Raw genomic sequence first — 20429 nt, forward strand, 5'->3', positions numbered from 1 at the left:
GTCTGTGGACTCGGCGGGCGCCCCGAAGTCTGGGGCCGTCACGGCTCCAGCTCCGCCGGCTCCGGCCGGAGACTCCAGGCCGCAGTTTCTCCTCCTCCCGGCGCCTTCTCTCCAGTGAGGAGCCGAGCGCGGGCGGCGCGGGGGGAGGGGTGGTGGCGGAGAGAACAGCCAGTTGTTTAAAATCCTTCTAGAGCAGTTTCTAATTCCCCCCTTGCGCCCGGGTTCGGAGGGGGGAGGGGGGAAGGAGAGCGGGTGGAGGGAGGAGAGCGGAGAGGGAAGGAGGGAGGGAGGGAACCGGGGAGGGAGGGAAGGAGGGAGGAGACTGCCGCTGAGGCTGTAGCCGCCACCGCGCGCTTCGGCAGGCCGGAGGGAGGGGGAGGCCTGTCAGTCTCGCGCGTTGCCCGGGCGAAGGGGGCGGAGCTTTGGCGTGGGGCGGCCAATAGTGGGGGTGGCTGCGTGGGTCGCCATGGGGACGGGGCTGTTCCCGGGGAGGCTGTGATGGGTTGACAGGTGCGTGACAGTGGGAGCTGCTCTCGGCACAAGCATGTACGGCAAAGGCAAGAGTAACAGCAGCGCCGTCCCGTCCGACAGCCAGGCCCGGGAGAAGTAAGTGTCTCCGCTTCTCACCCACCTCCGCCTTCACACGCGCGCACACTCACGCACGCACTCGCACACTCTGGGAGACACAGACACTCTCCGCCCGGGGACGCCGGGGGTGGGCTGGCAGGGGGAGGGGTGCCGCGGTGGGGGCGTGCGGTGCGGGGAGCGGCGCTTCTCCCGGAGGTGCGGGCGCGGGGCGGGCGGCCGCAGGGGGCTGTCCGCGGGAGGGAGCGGGCGTGTTGAGGGGCGGCGGTGGTGCTGGTGGTGTGGATGGAAACTTGTTTGGGCGATTGAGGGAAATAACCCGCGGGTTCACCTTCCAAAGTAACTTTCGAGCTGGGGTCCTGGGCTCCGGGGAGCCGGGGAGCCGCCGGGGGTGGCGGCAGGGGCGGCTGCGTGGAGGAAGGCGCGCGGTGGAAACGTGGGTGTTTGGCGGGCCGGCCGGGGTCGGGGTCGGGCGAGCGGCGCGGGGAGCGCGGCGGCGGGGGCCCGGGCGCGGGGGCTCGGGGCGGCGAGCGCGGGGCGAGGCGAGGGCGGCGGTGCCGGGCGCGCGGCGGGCGGAAGCCGGGCGTGGAGCGGCCGAGCGGGGCCCCGCGGGGCGCGGAGACGCGCGCGGGGCGCGGAGGGCGTGTGCGGGTGTGGGCCGGGTGGGCGTCCGGGCTTTCCTGGGCTAGCGACGGACTCGGCGCCCGCGGTCCCCTGCGCGGCGCCGAGCTAGGGTGGAGGCGGGTGGGCGCCTCAGGCGCCGCTGAAGTTTGGGAGTCGGAGAGGGACGGAGTTCCCGGGGAGCCAAACTGTGCTGGCGGGGAGCGGGGTCTGTGGGAGGAGGCCGGCGTTTCTGCCTCTCGCGGCGGACCCAACTCCGCGGCGGCGGCGGCGGCGGGCGAACTTTTTGTGAGGCTGGCAGTCCCCGAGCGGCGGGAGGGGCTGACCCGGCGGGGCGGTGGTCGGGGACGCGCGGAGGGGAGGTGTGGGAGCCGCCCGGCGCCGAGGAGGGCAGCTGCGGCGGGAGGGGCAGTGGTCCGAAAAGGGGTTTGTGGGAGGGGAGACGCGTTCAGGTGGGAAGGAGCCGCTTGGTTGCAGTTGTGGGGAGATACAGGTGTTAACTTCGGTGGGAGCCCGGGAGGCGGCTGGCGAGAACAGAGCCCCTTCCTGCCCAGGTTGCCACTGTCACGGCACACTGCAAAGCAGAGCGGTTTGCTGCTATTCTTGTGTACTTGTAACGGTGATTTGGTTGTTACTAAAAATGAGAACGAATAGTGACTGTGACCACTGAGGAAGAACCCCCCGTCTTTTTTTTTTTTTTTTTTTTTTTTTTTTTTGACTATGCAGCAGATTAAACAGTGATTCCCGGTAACCACTTAAACTCTGAGAGTCAGGGTTATCCTTGTCAATGAACGCACCCCGTCTTTCTGAGGGTGGTTCAGACCAGGCGAAAAGTCTGAGAGCATCTCTCAAAGGTACTTTGGTTACCTTGCGCACAGAAATAGCTGCATAAATAAAAACCGAATGCGCAGGCGACTGAGTTTTCCTCTTTGCTTTAGGCAGTTAGTCTCCCCCTGAAAGTTTCGGGTGCCCTAGGGATGGGAACATTTCCTAATCTTTGTGTTGGCAGCAACACACTCAATTCCCATAGGATTTAGAGGTATCAGGCCTTGATGTAGCAAAGCAAAACAAAAAAAAATTAGGAGAGAGGCTGGTTTGGTTTTTTCCAAGAGATGTTTTCTGAGCTGCGTTCAGGATCTTGTTGCTGTGACAAGGAATATGTAAAAGACGAGCAGCGTTATAGCCTGGTTAAGAAACGGCAGTTACTAGAATTGAAGTTTTGAAATGCAGTCTCATTCGTGTGCAGTAATCATTTTGTTATAATGTGTCTGATAAAAACACACGAAGGAGGATGTTTTAATGATTACAGAATATTTGAATTTCACATTAGAGTGAAGGAACTGAAATGTATTGAGGTATGATCTTATTTTGGGGGTGACTGAATTTGAGAATCAAAGTAATTTTAGATTTTAGGAGAACTCCCAGGAAGGGGTGTACGTTAGCCGAATCCCACTCAGTATCCTGATGACTTCTTACATTTTTTTTAGTTTCTCAGATAATAACCAGGAAGTTGGAACTTGTATAACTGTAGTCCTCTCTAGCTCTAATTCTGTGATTTCCCATCAGGAAAACAAATTATTGCCACTTTGCTGTCAAATCTACCAAACTGAACACCAAGTAACATCTACTCTTGTGAGCAGATGAGGGTTCTGCTAGATGGTGCTATTTGATTTAAATATATTTCTTCCATTCATTTCAATTGGCAGCAGGAATTCTTGACTGGTTTGCCTTATGAACTAAATATAGGTGAAGAGGCCGCTTTTGAAGAATTGACAATGACTGTTCTGGGTTGTCATTGCATTAATTTCTAGTTGAATGTTGTTTGAATCTAAGACAAACATCGAGGTACATTCTGTCTTACAGAATAAACAATTTCATTTTGGTGGGAGAGTTGATCTAATCTCCCGATTTTTCTCTTTACGTTTACTTGGGACTTTAATGCCACTATTCTGCAACAATGTACTCACATCTGAAGATAGGAATTTTGAAGTCATCATTAAAATGGATGTCACCAAATTTTTGTTCTTAATTTTTACGGTAGCAGATTATAAAAGGTGAAGAATTCTCCTTTAATAAGCTCATTAGAACTGTTCTTATCTTAAAAATCACAGAACTAATTTGTTTCAGTAACAAATATGTGCATTTTAACAAAAACATTCTGCAAAAGGAGTCATAAATAATGGCATGCATAGGAAATAAGCACATTGGTTTTATAGTCTATCAAGAAATGTGTTTTCTAACACGAGTTCATGGTGTTTAGTTGACAAGTGCTTACCTGTATTAGATCTTTGTTTTGTCTTTCCTTAGGAGGTCACTATATGAAATATTTGAAGTGAATTCTTGGTTTTACACAGTTTCTATGATTTCAGTATACAGTTCTGAACATAAAAATGACCAGGGTTAGATTAGTTACTTTCTCATTTTAAGAAAAGCAGATCAGGTCTTAATTATAGAGGGACTGATTGAAAACCCTTGGAGGGAGGTGGGATGTAGAAATTTTAATTCTCATCTTGTTAGGTCATTTCTTCCTTTAGCAGACTTTCTTTGTAACACTGATTGTAATTGTGATTAAATAACTGTAATTGGCTATTTAATATCTAGTGTTTCCTAAAATGTAAGTTTCTTGAGGGTAGGGGATAATCTAATTTCTTCTTTACGGTGTCTTGGATGTTAAGGTGCTTTCTAATATGAACGCATTGATAAATTGTTATTGGAGATGTTAGACTCATAGGATTTTTTTTAATGTAAATTCTTTTTTTCGGTGACCTTTAAACTTGTAAGTTAAGTTTCATGTTCTCTAGCTTAGTTGTATTTCAGAAATACCCTCAAACAACAACACATCGAAAATAACTATTATTTGCCATCCTGTGTGCCAGTCACTATGTTCAGTGTTTTATGTATATTTTGTCTAATTCTCCCAACAAATCTACATGACAGGTGCTTTTTTTTCCTCCATTAAAGAAATAAGAAAACTAAGACCCCAAATGTCTAAAGAACTCATCCATGGATACAATGCCAGAAAATAGGAAAGCTGGGTTTCTAACACAGACTTCTCTGGCTTTAGAACCTGTGGTTGAAGACGAAAGATACATTTTTCAGTGCACCATATTGTCTTCCTGAACTAGGGTAGGATGCTACAGATTTAGGGAACAGCATTACATAATCAGATGTAACAGACTTTAAAGATTTGATCAAATATGCAGTCTTAACCACTGATGCACCATGATGCTTATACCCTTCATTTGGCAGAAGGCAGAAGGCACAGAAATTTTGGGAGTGAAAGTTGGAAGCTTAACATAATGAAGAAAACTTGTTTTTTCAGATTTTTCCCGAGGAATTTTGTTTGATTACTTGTTTCAAAGTTAATAGTTGGGAACAATTCCTATATGAAATGTTGCTGAACTTAAAGCCACACAGTATGCCACACTACTGCAGAAAGAGTAACTGGCACCTGCAAATAGATGAGTAGTGATATTAATTTTTTATTAAATAATTTGATCCTTTGTGTAATAGCACAGAAAAATGAATCTGCTAGAAAACAAAATTGGACCTAAAAGATACACATAGTATACATTGACTTTTATGTAGTAAACTAGCCAGAAACTACGTGAATCAAACTGTATCTAATCTTGAGTTCTGAAAAGTAACTTTGGCTTTTAAATTTTCAATCTTAGTTGAATATGCCAAGAAGCAAATACCATATGCTTATTTCAAAGTAGTTATGGTCTAATGAACATGTAAATACCACTTCATGTAACAGAGAGATTATAGGGATTAATATCTGCCAGCATCACCTTGTTCTCTCCTTCCACCATTAAAGTAATTCAAGTATTCCCCGATCATTAATGTACCCTCTGCAAAGAAAAATGACAAACCTTTCTTCCTTTCTGAAAGAATAAGGCAAGAAAAGTAATAGAGATCGCTTCAGAAACTTATTTGACAGCAATTCACACAATTCAGGATTTCCAAAACTAATGAAGGAGTATCTTCCTGGAAATGAAGTTTTGTATAAAATATCAAATTACCCCTCCCCCTTTTAATCTCCAGGATGTTCCTCCAAAATACTAAACAACTTGCACCTGAAATGTCCTGTTAGCTTTTGATTAATCTTTTTCTGTTATTTTAGAAGTATCAAAGCCCTCTGTTTTTAAGGAACATATCTAAAGAAGGAATCTGGGTAAGATGTTCAGAGTTAAGTTTTAGTATGGTTTATCCAGAGATTTATTGTGACTAATTTAGAAGTAGCAGTAATATTATTATTGTTTTTCAGAGCTGTGAAAGAAAAAGTTGGAAGTTTTTAGTTTCACACGTTCAGAGCCAGTTTGCCATATAGAACCAACTTAGGATGCAGACAGAATCACTACATTTTAGTTGTTCTGCAGTAGTAGACAAAATATGCCTTTCGTCTTTAATCACTACTAGAATTATTTTGTTTCAAAATTAGAGCATACTTTGTGGGGCAGGGGCTTGAATTCCCAGGTTGCAGTTTATTAATATGTCACCTCAGTCGTTGAGAAGTAGAAGTACAAGTACAATTTGGGAAAAAAAAATTTCAAATTTAGAATCTTCTTTCTTTCATAGAAATCACAACCATTGCATTAATCCTGAGATATAGGATTAGGATGGAAGTACTGAGTTTGAAAGACATGAACCTACTGGGAATATATAACTTAAAAATAGGAATTCAGTTATTTTGGAATACATGAAGTTATCCTCTGTTATTATGTGTACATTATTGCTTTGACGTTGGTGTGGGAATTACAGATTAAATATTTGCATGCTAGTGACATATATGAGCCTCTGTAAACGTATGCTAAAAATATTAGTTTTATTAAGAACTTACTGTTTTTGAAAGGGTGGACTTAAAATAGCAATGGAGCAATATAATAAGGTGTATTTGTTAATGTCTGAAGAGTTTGGAATATATAAGTAATCAGATTTTAAACATTATCAAACTTCGTATGTACTTTACAAATGTAACATGTATTCATGCAAGTGTTGCTGACATATGTATATAACCTAGCATAACAAGGATTGTGACAGTTACTTGATTATGAGATTAAAACCCTATACATACTATAAAAAGTGACCTGAAGGGTGGTCCACCAAGATTAATGTCCTGCCTGCTTCAAGTAGTTAGAGAAGTAGCAGAGTCTCTTCTTACCCTCTACAAACTGTATTTTATTCCTTGTGTGAGGACATTAAAAAACAGGTGGAAATATGGACCACCCAGGGAAGAATATAGAGTTTTTCTAGATAACGTTAACATTTCTGGTTGGTCATATTTGGTAAATGGTAACTTTGGTTATGCAGGTTAATAGTTAAGAACTTTTGAAAAGTGGAACTATTAATGTTTTTCTAATAATTATAGGACCAAAAATTATCTGGACTCAAATAAGCCTGGTCAGTCTTAATGCAATGGAATAATTATTATTTTTTTGTTTATTTTTTAAAGACAAACTTCAGTCGGTGTCACTTCTTTAGAAATGACAAAGCTACTCTCATCTTTTCCTTTAAAAATGTTAATTACATTTCATGTATGACCCTAAACGGTTTTCAGACAACAATGAGCCATTGTAACATTTTATATCACAGTTCAGCTAGAGTGAGCATAAACCAATGACCTGGCAATCTCCTATTTTTGATCTTCTCTGTTAATTTTGCTTCATGACTATAATGTCAAACAGGTAGTTAAGCACAGAAAAAAATTGTAGGGCTAAAAAATACAGCCCTTTATTATTTTTTTTCTAGTTTTAAAGATTTGTTTTTGTAACTGTAGGTGTTAAAGAGTATGGTTCTAAGTACGAATATAGCTTTAATTTTTAATTAGTTTTAAACCTACAGCACATTAAAATAGTGATGAAATATTTGTAAAGGCAAGAATAATAGATGGAAATATATGTCGTTCTGTCCATGTAAGTTGGGAGAGGAATTGTTGCCAGAAAAAGACTCTTACCTGAAATTAATATGATTTATTTTAGTGATCTGATATTTGCCTGATTCTCCTTTTATTTCCTCTATTCAGATTTGAGAAAAAAACAAGAGCTACTTTATTAATGGAAGAAACCTAAACAAATTATTAAAAATCTCATTTTAAATGGGATTAAAGTGAATATTTTCTGTAAAATAATAATTCTAAATGGTATATGAAGAGTTTGTGGAGTTTTGTCATAGAAGATTATTGCTTAATAGTAACATTAACAGCAGTGCTATCATTTGAGTGTCTTATTTGTTTGGTACTTGTCTGCATTATCTCGTTTAATCCTCTCACATCCAGTAGGCTGTAGGTACTGTTTTCTCTTACTATTATAGAAGAAACATCGGCTTGAATTTATTAGGCTTTTGGCTTCAGGTATCAAAACAGGAGACAGAAAACAGCTTAATTGATCAGCTTTAAAAGGAAATCTTACATAATAGGATGCCTAGAAGTGGTAGTTTAAGAGTTGATTCAGTGTCAAGAACATCAAGGTTCAGGATCGGCTTCTCCGCCATCCTCATAGTCTTCCTCTCATGAACATAACATGGCTGCCTCAGGTTCCCAGCATCACTTCCTTACACACTCAAGTGTAAAGGCAGGAAGAAGGACAGAGTTTTTCTTTCTTTGTGTCTGTCTCATCAATCAGGGAGGAAAACTTTTTATTGAAGTTGCTTAGGAGACATCTTATCCCTTGTTAGAAAGAACTATAAAATTTCTTCCTGTAAATGAATTCTGCAAAATGTAGTGGGATTACTATAATTGGCTTACCTGAATTATGTAAACAAAACTTGGGATCTTTAGCAAGGAAGATATATCTTTAGGATATAGGGAGAATAAAATGAGTCTCTGCTTTCGTGAGACTTTCAAGTTTGAAGGAAAAATATATAATAAGTAAATAAATGTACTAGGCAACTTCAAATAGTCATATATACTATAAAAGTGATGAAATAGTGTGATGTAGTATATGACTGGGAGGCTGTATAAGATTGGGTAGTCAGAATGATTGGGAGGCTATGTTAGATTGGGTAGTCAGTGGAAGGTTTTTGGAGAAGAGGACATTTAAACAGAGAACTGAGTAATATTGAAAGAACCAGCTATAGAAAGGTTACAGTATTTCAGACATATCTAAACTACTATTGAAACTTCTCAGCATCAATGTAATTGCTCAAGGATATGTTAAATATGAGTGGAAATTGGGATGAAGAAGCTATGCTTCCCTGGTTTTGTTTTTAAAACAGAGGAATTGGGTGTTGGTTTCAGTTTATCTGATCTTCCTAGATAATAGGGTTGTTGTCTTTTATCTTTCAAATCCTAAGGATAAACTTGTTCTGAAGGACAGTGGGGCTTTTATAATGATGATGATAGAAATAACTAAGATTTATTGAACACTTAAGGCCTATTGGGTTAACAGAGGTTGGTACAGTTGGCATGATTTCTCCTAAACCTTCTAGATTAGATTGTATACTCTCGTAGCAGACTTTTTTTTCCATGTTTATTATAAATAATGAATTGGGTAATTTTTTTTTTTTTTTGAGACAGAGTTTCACTCTTTTGTCCAGGCTGGAGTGAAGTGGTGCAATCTTGGTTTACTGCAACCCCCATCCTTCCATACCCCTCCCCTGCTCTGGGGTTCAAGCAATTCTCCTACCTCAGCCTCCCTGGTAGCTGGAATTACAGGCATGTGCCACCACACTCAGCTAATTTTTGTATTTTTAATAGAGAAGGGTGGAGAGGGGGTTTCACCATGTTGGCCAGGCTGGCCTTGAACTCCTGACCTCAGGTGATCCACCTGCCTTGGCCTCCCAAAGTGTTAGGATTATAGGCGTGAGCCACTGTGCCGGCCATTCGGCCATTCGTGTGATGTTTAATGCCTCATCTTCTAGTTAGATTGGAAGTTTCCTGAGAGTAAGGACCATGGTGTCTTCTTTACCATCATATTCCCACTGCTTAGCACAGTGGTTGGTTTTTGATTATGTATTTGTGGAATAAATGAGTTAAGGATGTAATAAATTGGACATATTTCACAATAGTCTATCACCGTATCTAACTCATTTTCTCCCCAGTACTCCTAGTATTTGGTATAAGAATTAATGTAATTTCTAAAAAATATTTTTCTGTAATATGGGCATTCAGTATTCTTTCTGTGAATTTCAGGACTATGGGAGATTATATTATGATGAAATCTGTGTATTTTTTTTTTTTTTTTTTTTTTTTTTTTTTTTTTTTGAGACGGGGTTTCGCTCTTGTTACCCAGGCTGGAGTGCAATGGCACGATCTCGGCTCACCGCAACCTCCGCCCCCTGGGTTCAAGCAATTCTCCTGCCTCAGCCTCCTGAGTAGCTGGGATTACAGGCACGCGCCACCATGCCCAGCTAATTTTTGTATTTTTAGTAGAGACGGGGTTTCACCATGTTGACCAGGATGGTCTCGATCTCTCGACCTCGTGATCCACCCGCCTCGGCCTCCCAAAGTGCTGGGATTACAGGCTTGAGCCACCGCGCCCGGCGCTATCTGTGTATATTTTTAATGTGAATTTTTAACAGAATGTTTCCATTTTCTTTGTGTTAAATTTAATAATATAAATGAAATTGTACTTTATAGTTTTTAAGATATTTTATTGTATAGTACTTTGTTTTACGTAAGTCACACTATAATCATATGAGGTGCTATCTCCATTGACTAGTAAGATTTATAAATGGAAACTGACTTATGCAGCTAGGCTAATACAGCTAATATGTGGCAGACCTGAGCCATATTTACAATTTTTTAGTTCCAAGGTCAGTGTTCCTTTCATTATGCTACAGCTGCCTCTTTTATGATGAGAGGTTCATATATATTTAAGAAGGTTTAAGTGTAGATTTGATTCAACAGAGGATCATAGATTAGATGACAGTTAAAAGTTTATGTTGGTACTTCATTAAATGAAAAATATTGTTGCAGTGTGTTAAACACAATCTGTAAAATTGCTTAACTCCAAAATTGTCACATCATGAGTAAAAGCTGATTTTTGTTTGAAATCTTTATGCTTTTGGTCTGTAAGTGGATAGGTACAGGACTTAGGATAGTTTTGGGTTTTTAATTTGTGAAGACAGACTAATTTTTATCAGTGAACTCTTCTCTATTCCTTTGCCATTTAGCTTCAATTTAGAGTGTTGGGTTAAGGGTAGGGAAAGGTAAGGTGTTTTTCCTTTTATATCTCTCTCTAACAAGGGAGGAAAAGTCTTTAAATATGACTTATTGAGAGAATATTCTTTTTTCTTTTTTACCATTTTAACAATTTTTAGGTGTACAGTTCTGTGGCATTAAGTACATTCTCAATATGGTACAGCCATCGCCATTCTCCATCTCTAGAACTTTTTCATCTTTCCAGACTGAAAGTCTGTACCCATTAAACAATCACTCTCTACTCCTGCCTTCTCTCTACCCTTGACAACTACCATTCTAGTTTCTGTGTCCAATAATTTGACTATTTGAGGTATCTCATATAACTAGGATCATATAGTGTTTGTCTTTTTGTGGCTTGCTACTTTTGATAGCTTAATCCCTACAGCAACATAATAAAGTAGATGTAATCCCCATTTTACATATGGGGAAACTGAGTCTCAGAGGTTTTATGTTTTGTCCTGGGTCACAGAGTAAATTCTATAGTCTGGATTGAAACTCAGGTTTCTTCTGCACTGCCCATTTTAACTATTTTGACTCAGTGTGTTTCATCGCTTAACATGGAGGAAAAATTGTAATGGAAGTTATGGGAGGTGGCGTGAAAATGGGAAGGGAATGTCCATATCCACCATTTTTAGTTGCGGTGGGAGGTAGTAGAGGATAAGAAGTTAAGGAAAGATTAAAAGCATTTTATACCTGCTTTTAAAAAGGTGGATAGAATTATAGGTACCAAAATTGCCTCAGAGATAGCTACAAGATCTTTAGCTGGTGGCTGAGATTTAAAAACATGGATGTAGATGCTCATCAGAGAGGAACATGCCAATTAGGAACTCAGGTTATAATTTCAGCTAGTGCTCTTGTTCTGTAACTAGAGGCAAAGTAATCTGCTATAAGTGACTTTACTTGGTAAACTTTGGAGTCAGAAATATGTGATATCTAGGAAAAAACTACCCTGTAATTATGAGTCTTTTTTGTTGTCTCTTCCAAGCAGCATATGGGCTGTTGGGCTTTTTTATTTTGTTTTTGGACAAGGGCATCTGAGCAGTAGTGAATCATATTGGTTCTATTACCTAGTCATTTCTGTAATTCTATTAGAAAAAATAGAAATAATTTCTTTGTTTTATTTTTTCACATCATTATGTACTATTTGTCATTTATAATTAGATTAAAATTATGTGATGATTATATATTATCAGTATATTTAAGCAGTAGCTATATTGGGAAGCTATTAAGGTGTTTCAGTAAAATATTTTTTTCACCCTGGATTAAACTTAGTGACTGTTACTGTTATTCCTTCACTTAGAAATATTGTAATGGATAAACTTCAGTGACATTTCTTGCTATCAGATATATTACACATACATGTACACATATATTTGTATGTGTGTATCTGGGTAGTAGTTTCCAGGTAGGAGTTCATCTTGGGAATGATTTACTAATTAATTTTGAATTCAGTTGTGATGAGTCAATTATATAAGTGAATTGCAGTTATGAATTCAGGGCCACAAAGATTAGGGTATAGGCAAGTTTTTACTGAAATATTAAAGGTTGTTGATGCTTTTCTGTAAGATAGGAGTATAATCGACAAGAGTAATCATTGACAAAATAATATAGCAAGTACTGGCCAAAATGCTGCTAGTTGACAAAATGTTTTTATGTTTGTATTAGGTCCCTAGCAGAATAGCAGAATGGCTTAAAGGGTTAATTGTATAGAATCATATGGAATTGTACAGAATAATAATTGTATAGAATAGCCTAAGAAAATAGAGCTGCTTAAAAACCTGGATTTTGCCAAAAGAGCATTTAAAATGTTTTTAAAACGTGTTAATTGTTTTATAGTGTAAATCTATATATATATTTTATGAGATGGGAATCATACTTATTCTGCTATCTCCCCACTCTGTTATTTAAAAAATATTAACCGTCTGTTATTTGTTAGCCTCTGTTGAGCCTTCCTGAGTCAGATCTTAATAACCTGGCAATCTTTGCCCATCAGTAACTCCCCATTCAGAGGGGCCTCACTTTCAGCTGTTACCACACTGGGTAGCAAGCACTATAATGGGTATGGAGAAGGTGCTATGGGATTTCTGAAAAAAGGCATTGAATCTAGGCTAGGGCTGTGAGAGTATCAGGAAATATTTTTAAGAGGATGTTTATTGAAAGGCTAGCATTAGTCAACTTGGAAGATGGGACAAGTAAAGAGTATTCTAGCCGGAGAGAGAAGCAGGTACAACAACATAGAGGTATTAAAAGGTGTGATATATTTGTTTACTGCATATCAACAAATATATTATACCTTTTAATGCCTTTATGATGTTGTACGTGCTTTTCTCTCTGGCTAGAATAAACAAATGGTAGGGGATAAATCTGGCAAATTAAATAGGAACAATTTCAGGAACAGCCTTAAATGACGACTTGACCTAAGAGATAAGCAACTTAAAATTTTTTTTTTTTTTTTTTTAATTTGAGACGGAGTCTCACTCAGTTGCCCAGGCTGGAGTGCAGTGGCGCAATCTTGGCTCACTGAAACCTCCACCTCCTGGGTTCAAGCTGTTGTCCTGCCTCAGCCTCCCAAGTAGCTGGGACCACTGGCCTGCGACACCACACCCAGCTAACATTTGTATTTTTAGTAGAGTCGGGGTTTTACCATGTTGGCCAGGCTGGTCTCAAACTCCTGATCTCAAGTGATCCGCCTCGGCCTCTTAAAGTGCTGGGATTACAGATGTGAGTCGTTGTGCCCTGCTTGAGATAAGCAGTTTTAAACAGAAAAGTTACACCATCTCAGATGCATTTTAGAAGAATTATTTTAGAAAACATACAGAGCATGGAGTAAATGGGGAGATAGATCCATTAGGAAGCTATTGCTGTAACAATACAAATGCTTAAACAATGACACATTGTTTTTCTATACCAATGCAGTGTACATTTCAGGATGTAGAATAGGTTAGACCTGGCGGTCTAAATGTGAAAATTAGGATTTTTAAAGACAGGTGCAATTGTTGGTAGAAGTTTTAGTCACAGACTTTGAGATATAGGAGGAGGAACAGGTAATTTTAAAGGTGTAAGGAGGAAGATGATGAGTTTAGTTTGAGATGCCAGTAAGACCTAGAGATGGAGCAGTTTGGGAGGAAATTGGGTATGTAGATTTTGAATTCATGGAAGAAGTCTAAGCTGGAGATACAGAATTGGGAAAGGATAGGGACAGAGAAAGAATATTTATAAGCATAAAGTATTTGTGTTTGAAGCATCATGGTAGGCATCTTATAAATCATATTTTGTACAGTGCTGTGAAGTGGGTATTATATCCATTTTACTGATAAAGAAATTAAGGCTTTAATAGGATAAGTAATTTAGCCGAAGCACACGTTAGAGCTGGAATCTGAACTCAAGGTTTAGTTTATTATTTCTCTCTTTACAAAAGTAACTTTGTTGAAATCTGACATTCATACAGAAAAATGCATATATCCTAAATGTGTAATTTGATGAATTTTCACAAACTGAACACACCAGTGTAACCAAGTACCCACATCAAGAAAAAGAACATTACCAGCACTCTGGAAACTTCATATGTGCTACCCACATTGCTTGATTTTTAGCAGCATAGATGAGCTTTTCTTGTTTTTGCTACTTATGTATGGCTCATTTGTTTTTGCATCTTACATCATTCGAAGGCATGAAATGGGGTTAAAGCCATTCCTCATGGGAATGCGCAGGGAGAAAGTGTGAGGAAACCAGAACTTTGGGGAATATTTAAGATATAGGTGGAATAAGAGTTTGAAATTGAGATTGAAAAGAACAGAGAGATGTGAGAGAAACTCATGAAGGACTGGCATCAACAGAAGTCAAGAAAGGGAGTTTTGAGAATGGAAGGATGAGTTACAATGCAAGATTTGTAGAATGAACAAGATGGTTAAACAGGGCTGAATTTTTAAGTTAAGAAACAATCTGTGACCTTAGGGAGGACAGTTTCAGTGGCGTAAACTCAAGTTACCATGCAGTGTTTTGGGAAATTTAGATAAGATGAAGTGGTAGAGACATCAGATATGGACAGCCTTCACTGGAGAAAGAAGGCATAGAGAGAAGACTTAATTGGTAGGGGACATACATTTTTTTTTTTTTTTAACTTGAATAATTTTGCATGGGTGGCAGTAGTTGAGGGAATACTATTTGGTTTTATGGTGTTGTAAAGAGGTTTTGTCAACTCCTAAAAGTTTTGATCCACTTAATAAATTATTATTACCATTAAAGGATGACAATAATGGGATGCTACAGGGGACATGGAAAGGAAAGCCAATAGATAAAGTGTTTTTTAGCTTTAGTAGATGGGTGTTGAAAGTGACTGTAAGTGTATGAATTTAAGAAAAGAATGATTTTTGGGATGGATTACACTTGCTAGCTTTTGTCAACTGCTTTTTAAAAACTTTTTGAATTGCAGGAGATTAGAATTAAAGGGATCGTTTTGAAGTGATGACTAGAAAGTAACTGTGGTGCAATGAAGAAAAGCAAACTAATAGCTGCCCACCCTGGCTACCAATCAGGCCATTAGCCGGTAAAGCAAAAGTTGGATGGAAAATTATTTTTTAACTTTCTGTTGGTTAGCCAATTCTAACTTTTCTTTAGAATTGTATCTCTAAATTTCCTTTCTGCTTTTTAAATGGGTAGAGGGGATAAATGAGAGTACCTGAATAAGACCTCTATTTGCAGAGCACAAATTGAGTTAATTTGATTAGCTTCCTAGTACTCTTTAAAATGCTTTTTGCTATTCGAGTAACAAATATTCCAAGAAGAAAAAATAAATATACAGGTAAGCAAAAAATGAAGAAAATAAAAATAACCATATAACCTTCCAAACTTTTATATCCATGCATGCATATAAAAATTTTGATATTTAATAAGAGAAACAGCAAAGCCACTTAACCAAAAAGTACCCTTTTAAATAACAGGAGAAAAGGCAACAAAAGATAGTATTTGTGAGCATGTATCAGTTTCTAAGTTCCAATGAATACCTTCCTCAAAAACAATATTAAAAAAAGTTTAAATTCATTTATTATTCATTTATTTGTTAACTGCTTTTTTCAGCATTCTGCTCTATGCCAGGTACTGTATAAGGCAGTGGGCCAGGTAAACCCTACCAGAGAAGTAAACAGGCCTTTTGGCATAGGGCCAATTTTGTGCTTGGAACAGGTCCAGAAGTGACAGATTGTGATAGTTTCTAGAAACAATTCAGTAGTGCTGTGGTGTGTGTGTTTCAGGGTAGTAGGGTGTTTTTGGAAAAGTGGTAGAGGCTACAGAGATAAGCAATGGCTAGTTCTTGAAAGCCAGCCTAAGAATTCTGAATTCATCCTGAGGCCGGTGGGGCTTACTCTAAGATTTGGAAGCGACTTGATCAGAGTTTATTTTCTATCAACCTGAGAACAGGAAACAAGTAATCTGAAATGTTAAAAAAAAAAACAAAACTCATTTTTCCCAGGTGTAACAAAACACAGATTGATAAATACTTTTTGTCATTTTTGAGAGTATAAGCTTAATCTCAGAGGAAAGCAAAATGCAAATATAGAAATGATATAAAGTATGGTTTATTATTGATGTTCTATTTTATCTAATATTTTATGATAAAATTTATAATATTTTGCTCTGTCAATAGGGAAATTTATAAAATGTTGTGAATTATTTGTAAAAACATGAATTTATTATTCAAATTATCTTATTTAAAAATATTCAATCAGTCCTTTCAATTTGTGGGCTCTACGTCTGTGGATTCAACCAACAGTGGATCAAAAATATTGGAAAATCAAAAATGGATGGTTGCATATTCACTGATCAGTGAAGACTTTTTTTTATTGTCAGTCTCTAAACAATACAGTATAAGAACTATTTACATAGCATTTATACTGTATTAGGTGTTATAAGTAATCTAGAGATGATTTAAAGTATAGGAAAGGATGTACACAGGTTATATGCAAATGCCACACCATTTTATGTAAAGTACTTGACCATCTATCGATTTTGGTATCTTCAGTGGGTTGGGGTGGTTCTGGAACAAATCCCTTGTCAGTATGGCAGGATGACTGTATTCAAAATTTAAGTTATAAGAAAAAAGTCCTATGTAACATATTACTAATAGTATATTTGACTTTTACGTAAATCTCATGATTGACTTATCAGAGCTTTGAAATACAACTGATAGTATTTGGGACTATTTATTTTTGTTGTAGTTATCAAAGATACAATAAATTAGGTTTTATTTTTAAAATAATGTACAACATCCAGCATGAGAAGAATTAACTAAAGTTTACAACCATTGTGTTCTAAGCAAAATTTTTAAGTGCTTTGATCATTAATTTAGCATGCTTACATTCATTTAAAATCGGCAATGAGGAGCATATGCAGACCAAATTGATTTTTCTCTTGGGAAGTGGAATAAAGTGACATTATTTGAAAAATCTTCAAATAAGGGCAATGATCTTGGTATCAGTTGTAAATTAGTTATTTATATGAGAGGCAATGATAGCACTGGCTGCCATTTTCCTTTGCTGGTTGATTATCTATATGGTGTGTCCTGGGATTTGTTTATGTTATGGATATACTTCTTGTCTGTTTTGCTTGTCTTCTGACAAGTCTAGGAGCTTTGAAATGTTTAAGAATTGTGTATGTGTTAGAGTGGCCTGCTGTCATTTAGAATATACCCGAGAAAGAGATACTTGTGTCAAACTGCAAACTAAAACCAAAGTGAAAAATAGTTTAGTTTTGCCAGCCCTTTATGGTATTAAAGATTACTTAGAGATACTTTGTCATGTTTTTTACTTAACACATTTTTTTCTTAGTATGCATGTTTTCTTTTTGTTAGTATGGAAATAATGCAACAAATTAAACAATGGTGTTTTTAATCTGTGTATTTAAGGAACCATAAAAGGCAAAGAAAACAGGTATAGGTTGATGACACTTTTCCGTATCTACCTATTCGATTAAGTAGCTTTAACCCAAATAAAACAAAGGGTCTTGACTCTTGAGTCTAATCAGAAAATGTCATTCTTTTGTCTTTTTACTTTAAATAAGTAGGTATTTGTGGTACAACTTGCACATTTCTGATTGTTTCTGTAGTTACCTTTGATTTTTTTCAGATAATTGCAAGGCTGATGATACTTTGAAAATTTATGGACTTCTTTTCCCTTGACAAGAGAATAGTTTCATATCTTTTTAAATGCTTGGACATTTAACTATTTGAAATAAGTGCTAGTTAGTATCCAGGGCCCTATTCAGACAAAAATGGCCACTGTAGCTGAGGCTTATGGGAAGCTTTCAATTTCCTAAGTTATATTGCTACAGTCACTGTACTGAGAAAGAATTACAGTACTGTCTAATTGTGGCATTTGGTCAGATGAGGGGAATTATAGAGAAAGGAAAAAGGAATAAAATATAGGATGAATAATCTTTTAGATTTTATAACAGATGTGATTTATCAGCAAAGTTGGAGGATTAAAGACAATTCCTGGGGCTGTTTGATTTTAAGTAATCTAATCTGGATAGATTATAATAAATTCATATTTTTAAAATATATAGCTTCCTAGTGAGACTATTTGTTTTAAGACCAATGAGTTTCCACCTATGTGGCTGTAATAGGGGTTTCTGACCTTTTTCTTTTCTAGCTGTTGATATATTGATGGGAATCCCTATAACCATAATTTACGATGACTAAGACAATCATTTTTCTGTTGTTGGAAAGTTACGAGAGAGATAAATATCTCTATTTTCCCTCTATGTTTGTTTATTACTGTGTGATTAGTTCTCTTCTCTTATATTAGTAAATATAACTGATTTCCGAGGTGTATTTTTCATTCAGTGGAATCCTGAGAATCTGAGATTGTTGGAGCCTCCATGTTTTTTCCTTTTCTTTTTTTTGAAACGGAGTTTTGCTCTGTTGCCCAGGCTGGAGTTCAGTGGCGAGATCTTGGCTCACTGCAACCTCCGCCTCCTGAGTTCAAGCGATTCTCCTGCCTCAGCCTCCTCAGTAGCTGGGATTACAGGTGCGTGCCACCATACCCAGCAAATTTTTGTATTTTTTAGTAGACACGGGGTTTTGCCATGTTGGTCATGCTGGTCTTGAACTCCTGACCTTGTGATCTGCCCGCCTCAGCCTCCCAAAGTGTTGAGATTACAGTCGTGAGCCACTGCGCCTGGCCCATTTTTTTTTCTTCTGTCAGTCGCTTTGCCAATTGACACTAAAATGACCTTAATAAGATTTTTATCTATTGGAGGATTCCGGGCCTATTTATTTTCCCTAGGAAGGCTACAATATTTAACAAACACGTTTATTGAAATATTTTAGAACTTTGAATCTTTTGAAGTTACCCAAATTGGAGGCTTTTAGAACTTTGAATTACTTTCTAAGACCTCTTTCCTTCCAATAATGAGAAACTTATTTGTTCAACTTTTTAAAAGGCAGAAATTGATTTAAAAAAAAAAATGTACTGTTTTCTAATTGTCTAAAATGACAAGAGATCACTTATCCAGCAGTGCACAAGACTTCCAAAATAGCTGAGCAGAGGGTGAGGGGCTAGACGGAGTGGTGGTGGTAGTATGTTTACTAGAAAGGGCATAAGATACTTTACTTTTGTGATAGGTGCACTTGCACAGAAGTCATTTTAACCTGTAGTCACGATTTCTTCTGTATGACCCACCCAAAGTAACCAGGCTGCAAAGCATTGTACCACATGTAAAAGCAGCATTCAGATTGCCTGTTTTGCTTTTATTTATTTGCATATGTAATTTATTGTACCTGTGAAAAAAGGAAGTTCTTATAAAAAGCAACAAAATAGGAAAAACAAGCAAACTGTCATTTCTCCTTGCAGATTATGATTTAGAATTTAGGTAAAAAAATTAAGTTTGTGAGAGATTTCATTTATTCTTGGTAGAGTTTTGATAGAAAGCTGAATGTATAAACGCAAAATCATTTTATTTAAAACATTGTTAAAAGATGTGGACAGTAAATTTACAGAGTGCATTGATGTTACTATTTATCGCATGTGTTGGATTCCAGCCTGTAAATTATTGTTATTCTGTTCCATAAAGACTACTAATTTTTAGTATATGTTTATACTGAAGTATTTATTTACATTATGGATCATGGAGTACCACTTCATTTTGAAAAAAGAGAATTATAGTTTCCATATTTAGAAACTGAGAAATGATTTTTTAAACTTGAAGAACCAGATGGTTTAACATCATATGCTATTAATTTTTGCATATTTTAGTTTCTGAAATAAATGTACATTATGGTTTCGATTATGTTTTCCTACTTTTAATGTAGCATTTTAAGGATTACTATTAAGACCTTCTAATTCATGTAGGTGGATCGTATTAGAGGTAACCTTGATTTGGTATAAGACAGCAAATCAAAGACCATCTTCTGAAGCCCATTTTAAGGCTTTGAAATCCAGTGCCTCAATGCACTGCAGTGATGAAGCAGCAGAAGTGTTTCTTTTCCTGACATAATTGAAATGAAGATAAAATTTTCATTTCTTTATTTAATGTTATAGCAATTATATTATTATAATTTATTATAGCACTGTATAATAAAAGGCAGTTCTGCTTGGTGTTTATCTTATCGCCATCATATCTTACATAAGCAACAGAGGAGAGAAGCAAAATTTTGGGTGTGATCCTTCTCAAGTAATCTACAAATAACTGATTTATTGTTCTTAAGAGAAAGGAAAGAATGTCTTTTAACTTAGATGATAATCTCTTCTATAGATGTGTTGAAACCTGGAAATTGAAGAAAATCTTATTAATTGAACTTCATTTGGTTAAGGTAATTGACTTTGTATTTTTTAGGGTTCTTTACTGGAATGGCTACTGGAACACTTGAAGTAGATAAACATTTTTGCCTGAAGCTTATTAAGGCAGCCAGGAAATCTTTTCTCTTACTTGGCGTAAGTAAAGATACTTTTCCATAGGATAGTGCCAAAGATTCATTTGGCTTGGCAGTCACATGGATTGTTTTGTGATTGCTTTATGAGAGCAATAATTCTGCCCCATGAAAATATTAGTCATTATTATTTCTTGTATCTGTAGTCTTCTAAAAAAG

The 20429-nt window shown here is 37.8% G+C and overlaps 1 protein-coding gene across 5 annotated transcripts in view; it reads left to right on the forward strand.

Moving 5' to 3' along the window:
- Positions 1 to 385: 385 nt before the first annotated feature.
- The window catches only part of SSBP2 (single stranded DNA binding protein 2), a 342830-nt gene continuing 322786 nt past the window's right edge, over positions 386 to 20429 (forward strand). The window contains exon 1 of one of the 5 annotated variants that reach the window (XM_003920795.4): positions 386 to 606. In XM_003920795.4, the coding sequence (XP_003920844.1) occupies positions 545 to 606 (62 nt within the window). In that variant the 5' untranslated portion in view covers positions 386 to 544. Of the gene's footprint in view, positions 607 to 9577; positions 20275 to 20429 lie in introns of those variants that run through there. The other 4 variants (XM_010340775.3, XM_010340761.3, XM_003920793.4 and 1 more) reach the window with 4 other exon arrangements.

This window comes from Saimiri boliviensis, chromosome 1 (genome assembly GCF_048565385.1).
Source record: "Saimiri boliviensis isolate mSaiBol1 chromosome 1, mSaiBol1.pri, whole genome shotgun sequence".
NCBI classification, from domain to species: Eukaryota; Metazoa; Chordata; class Mammalia; order Primates; family Cebidae; genus Saimiri; species Saimiri boliviensis.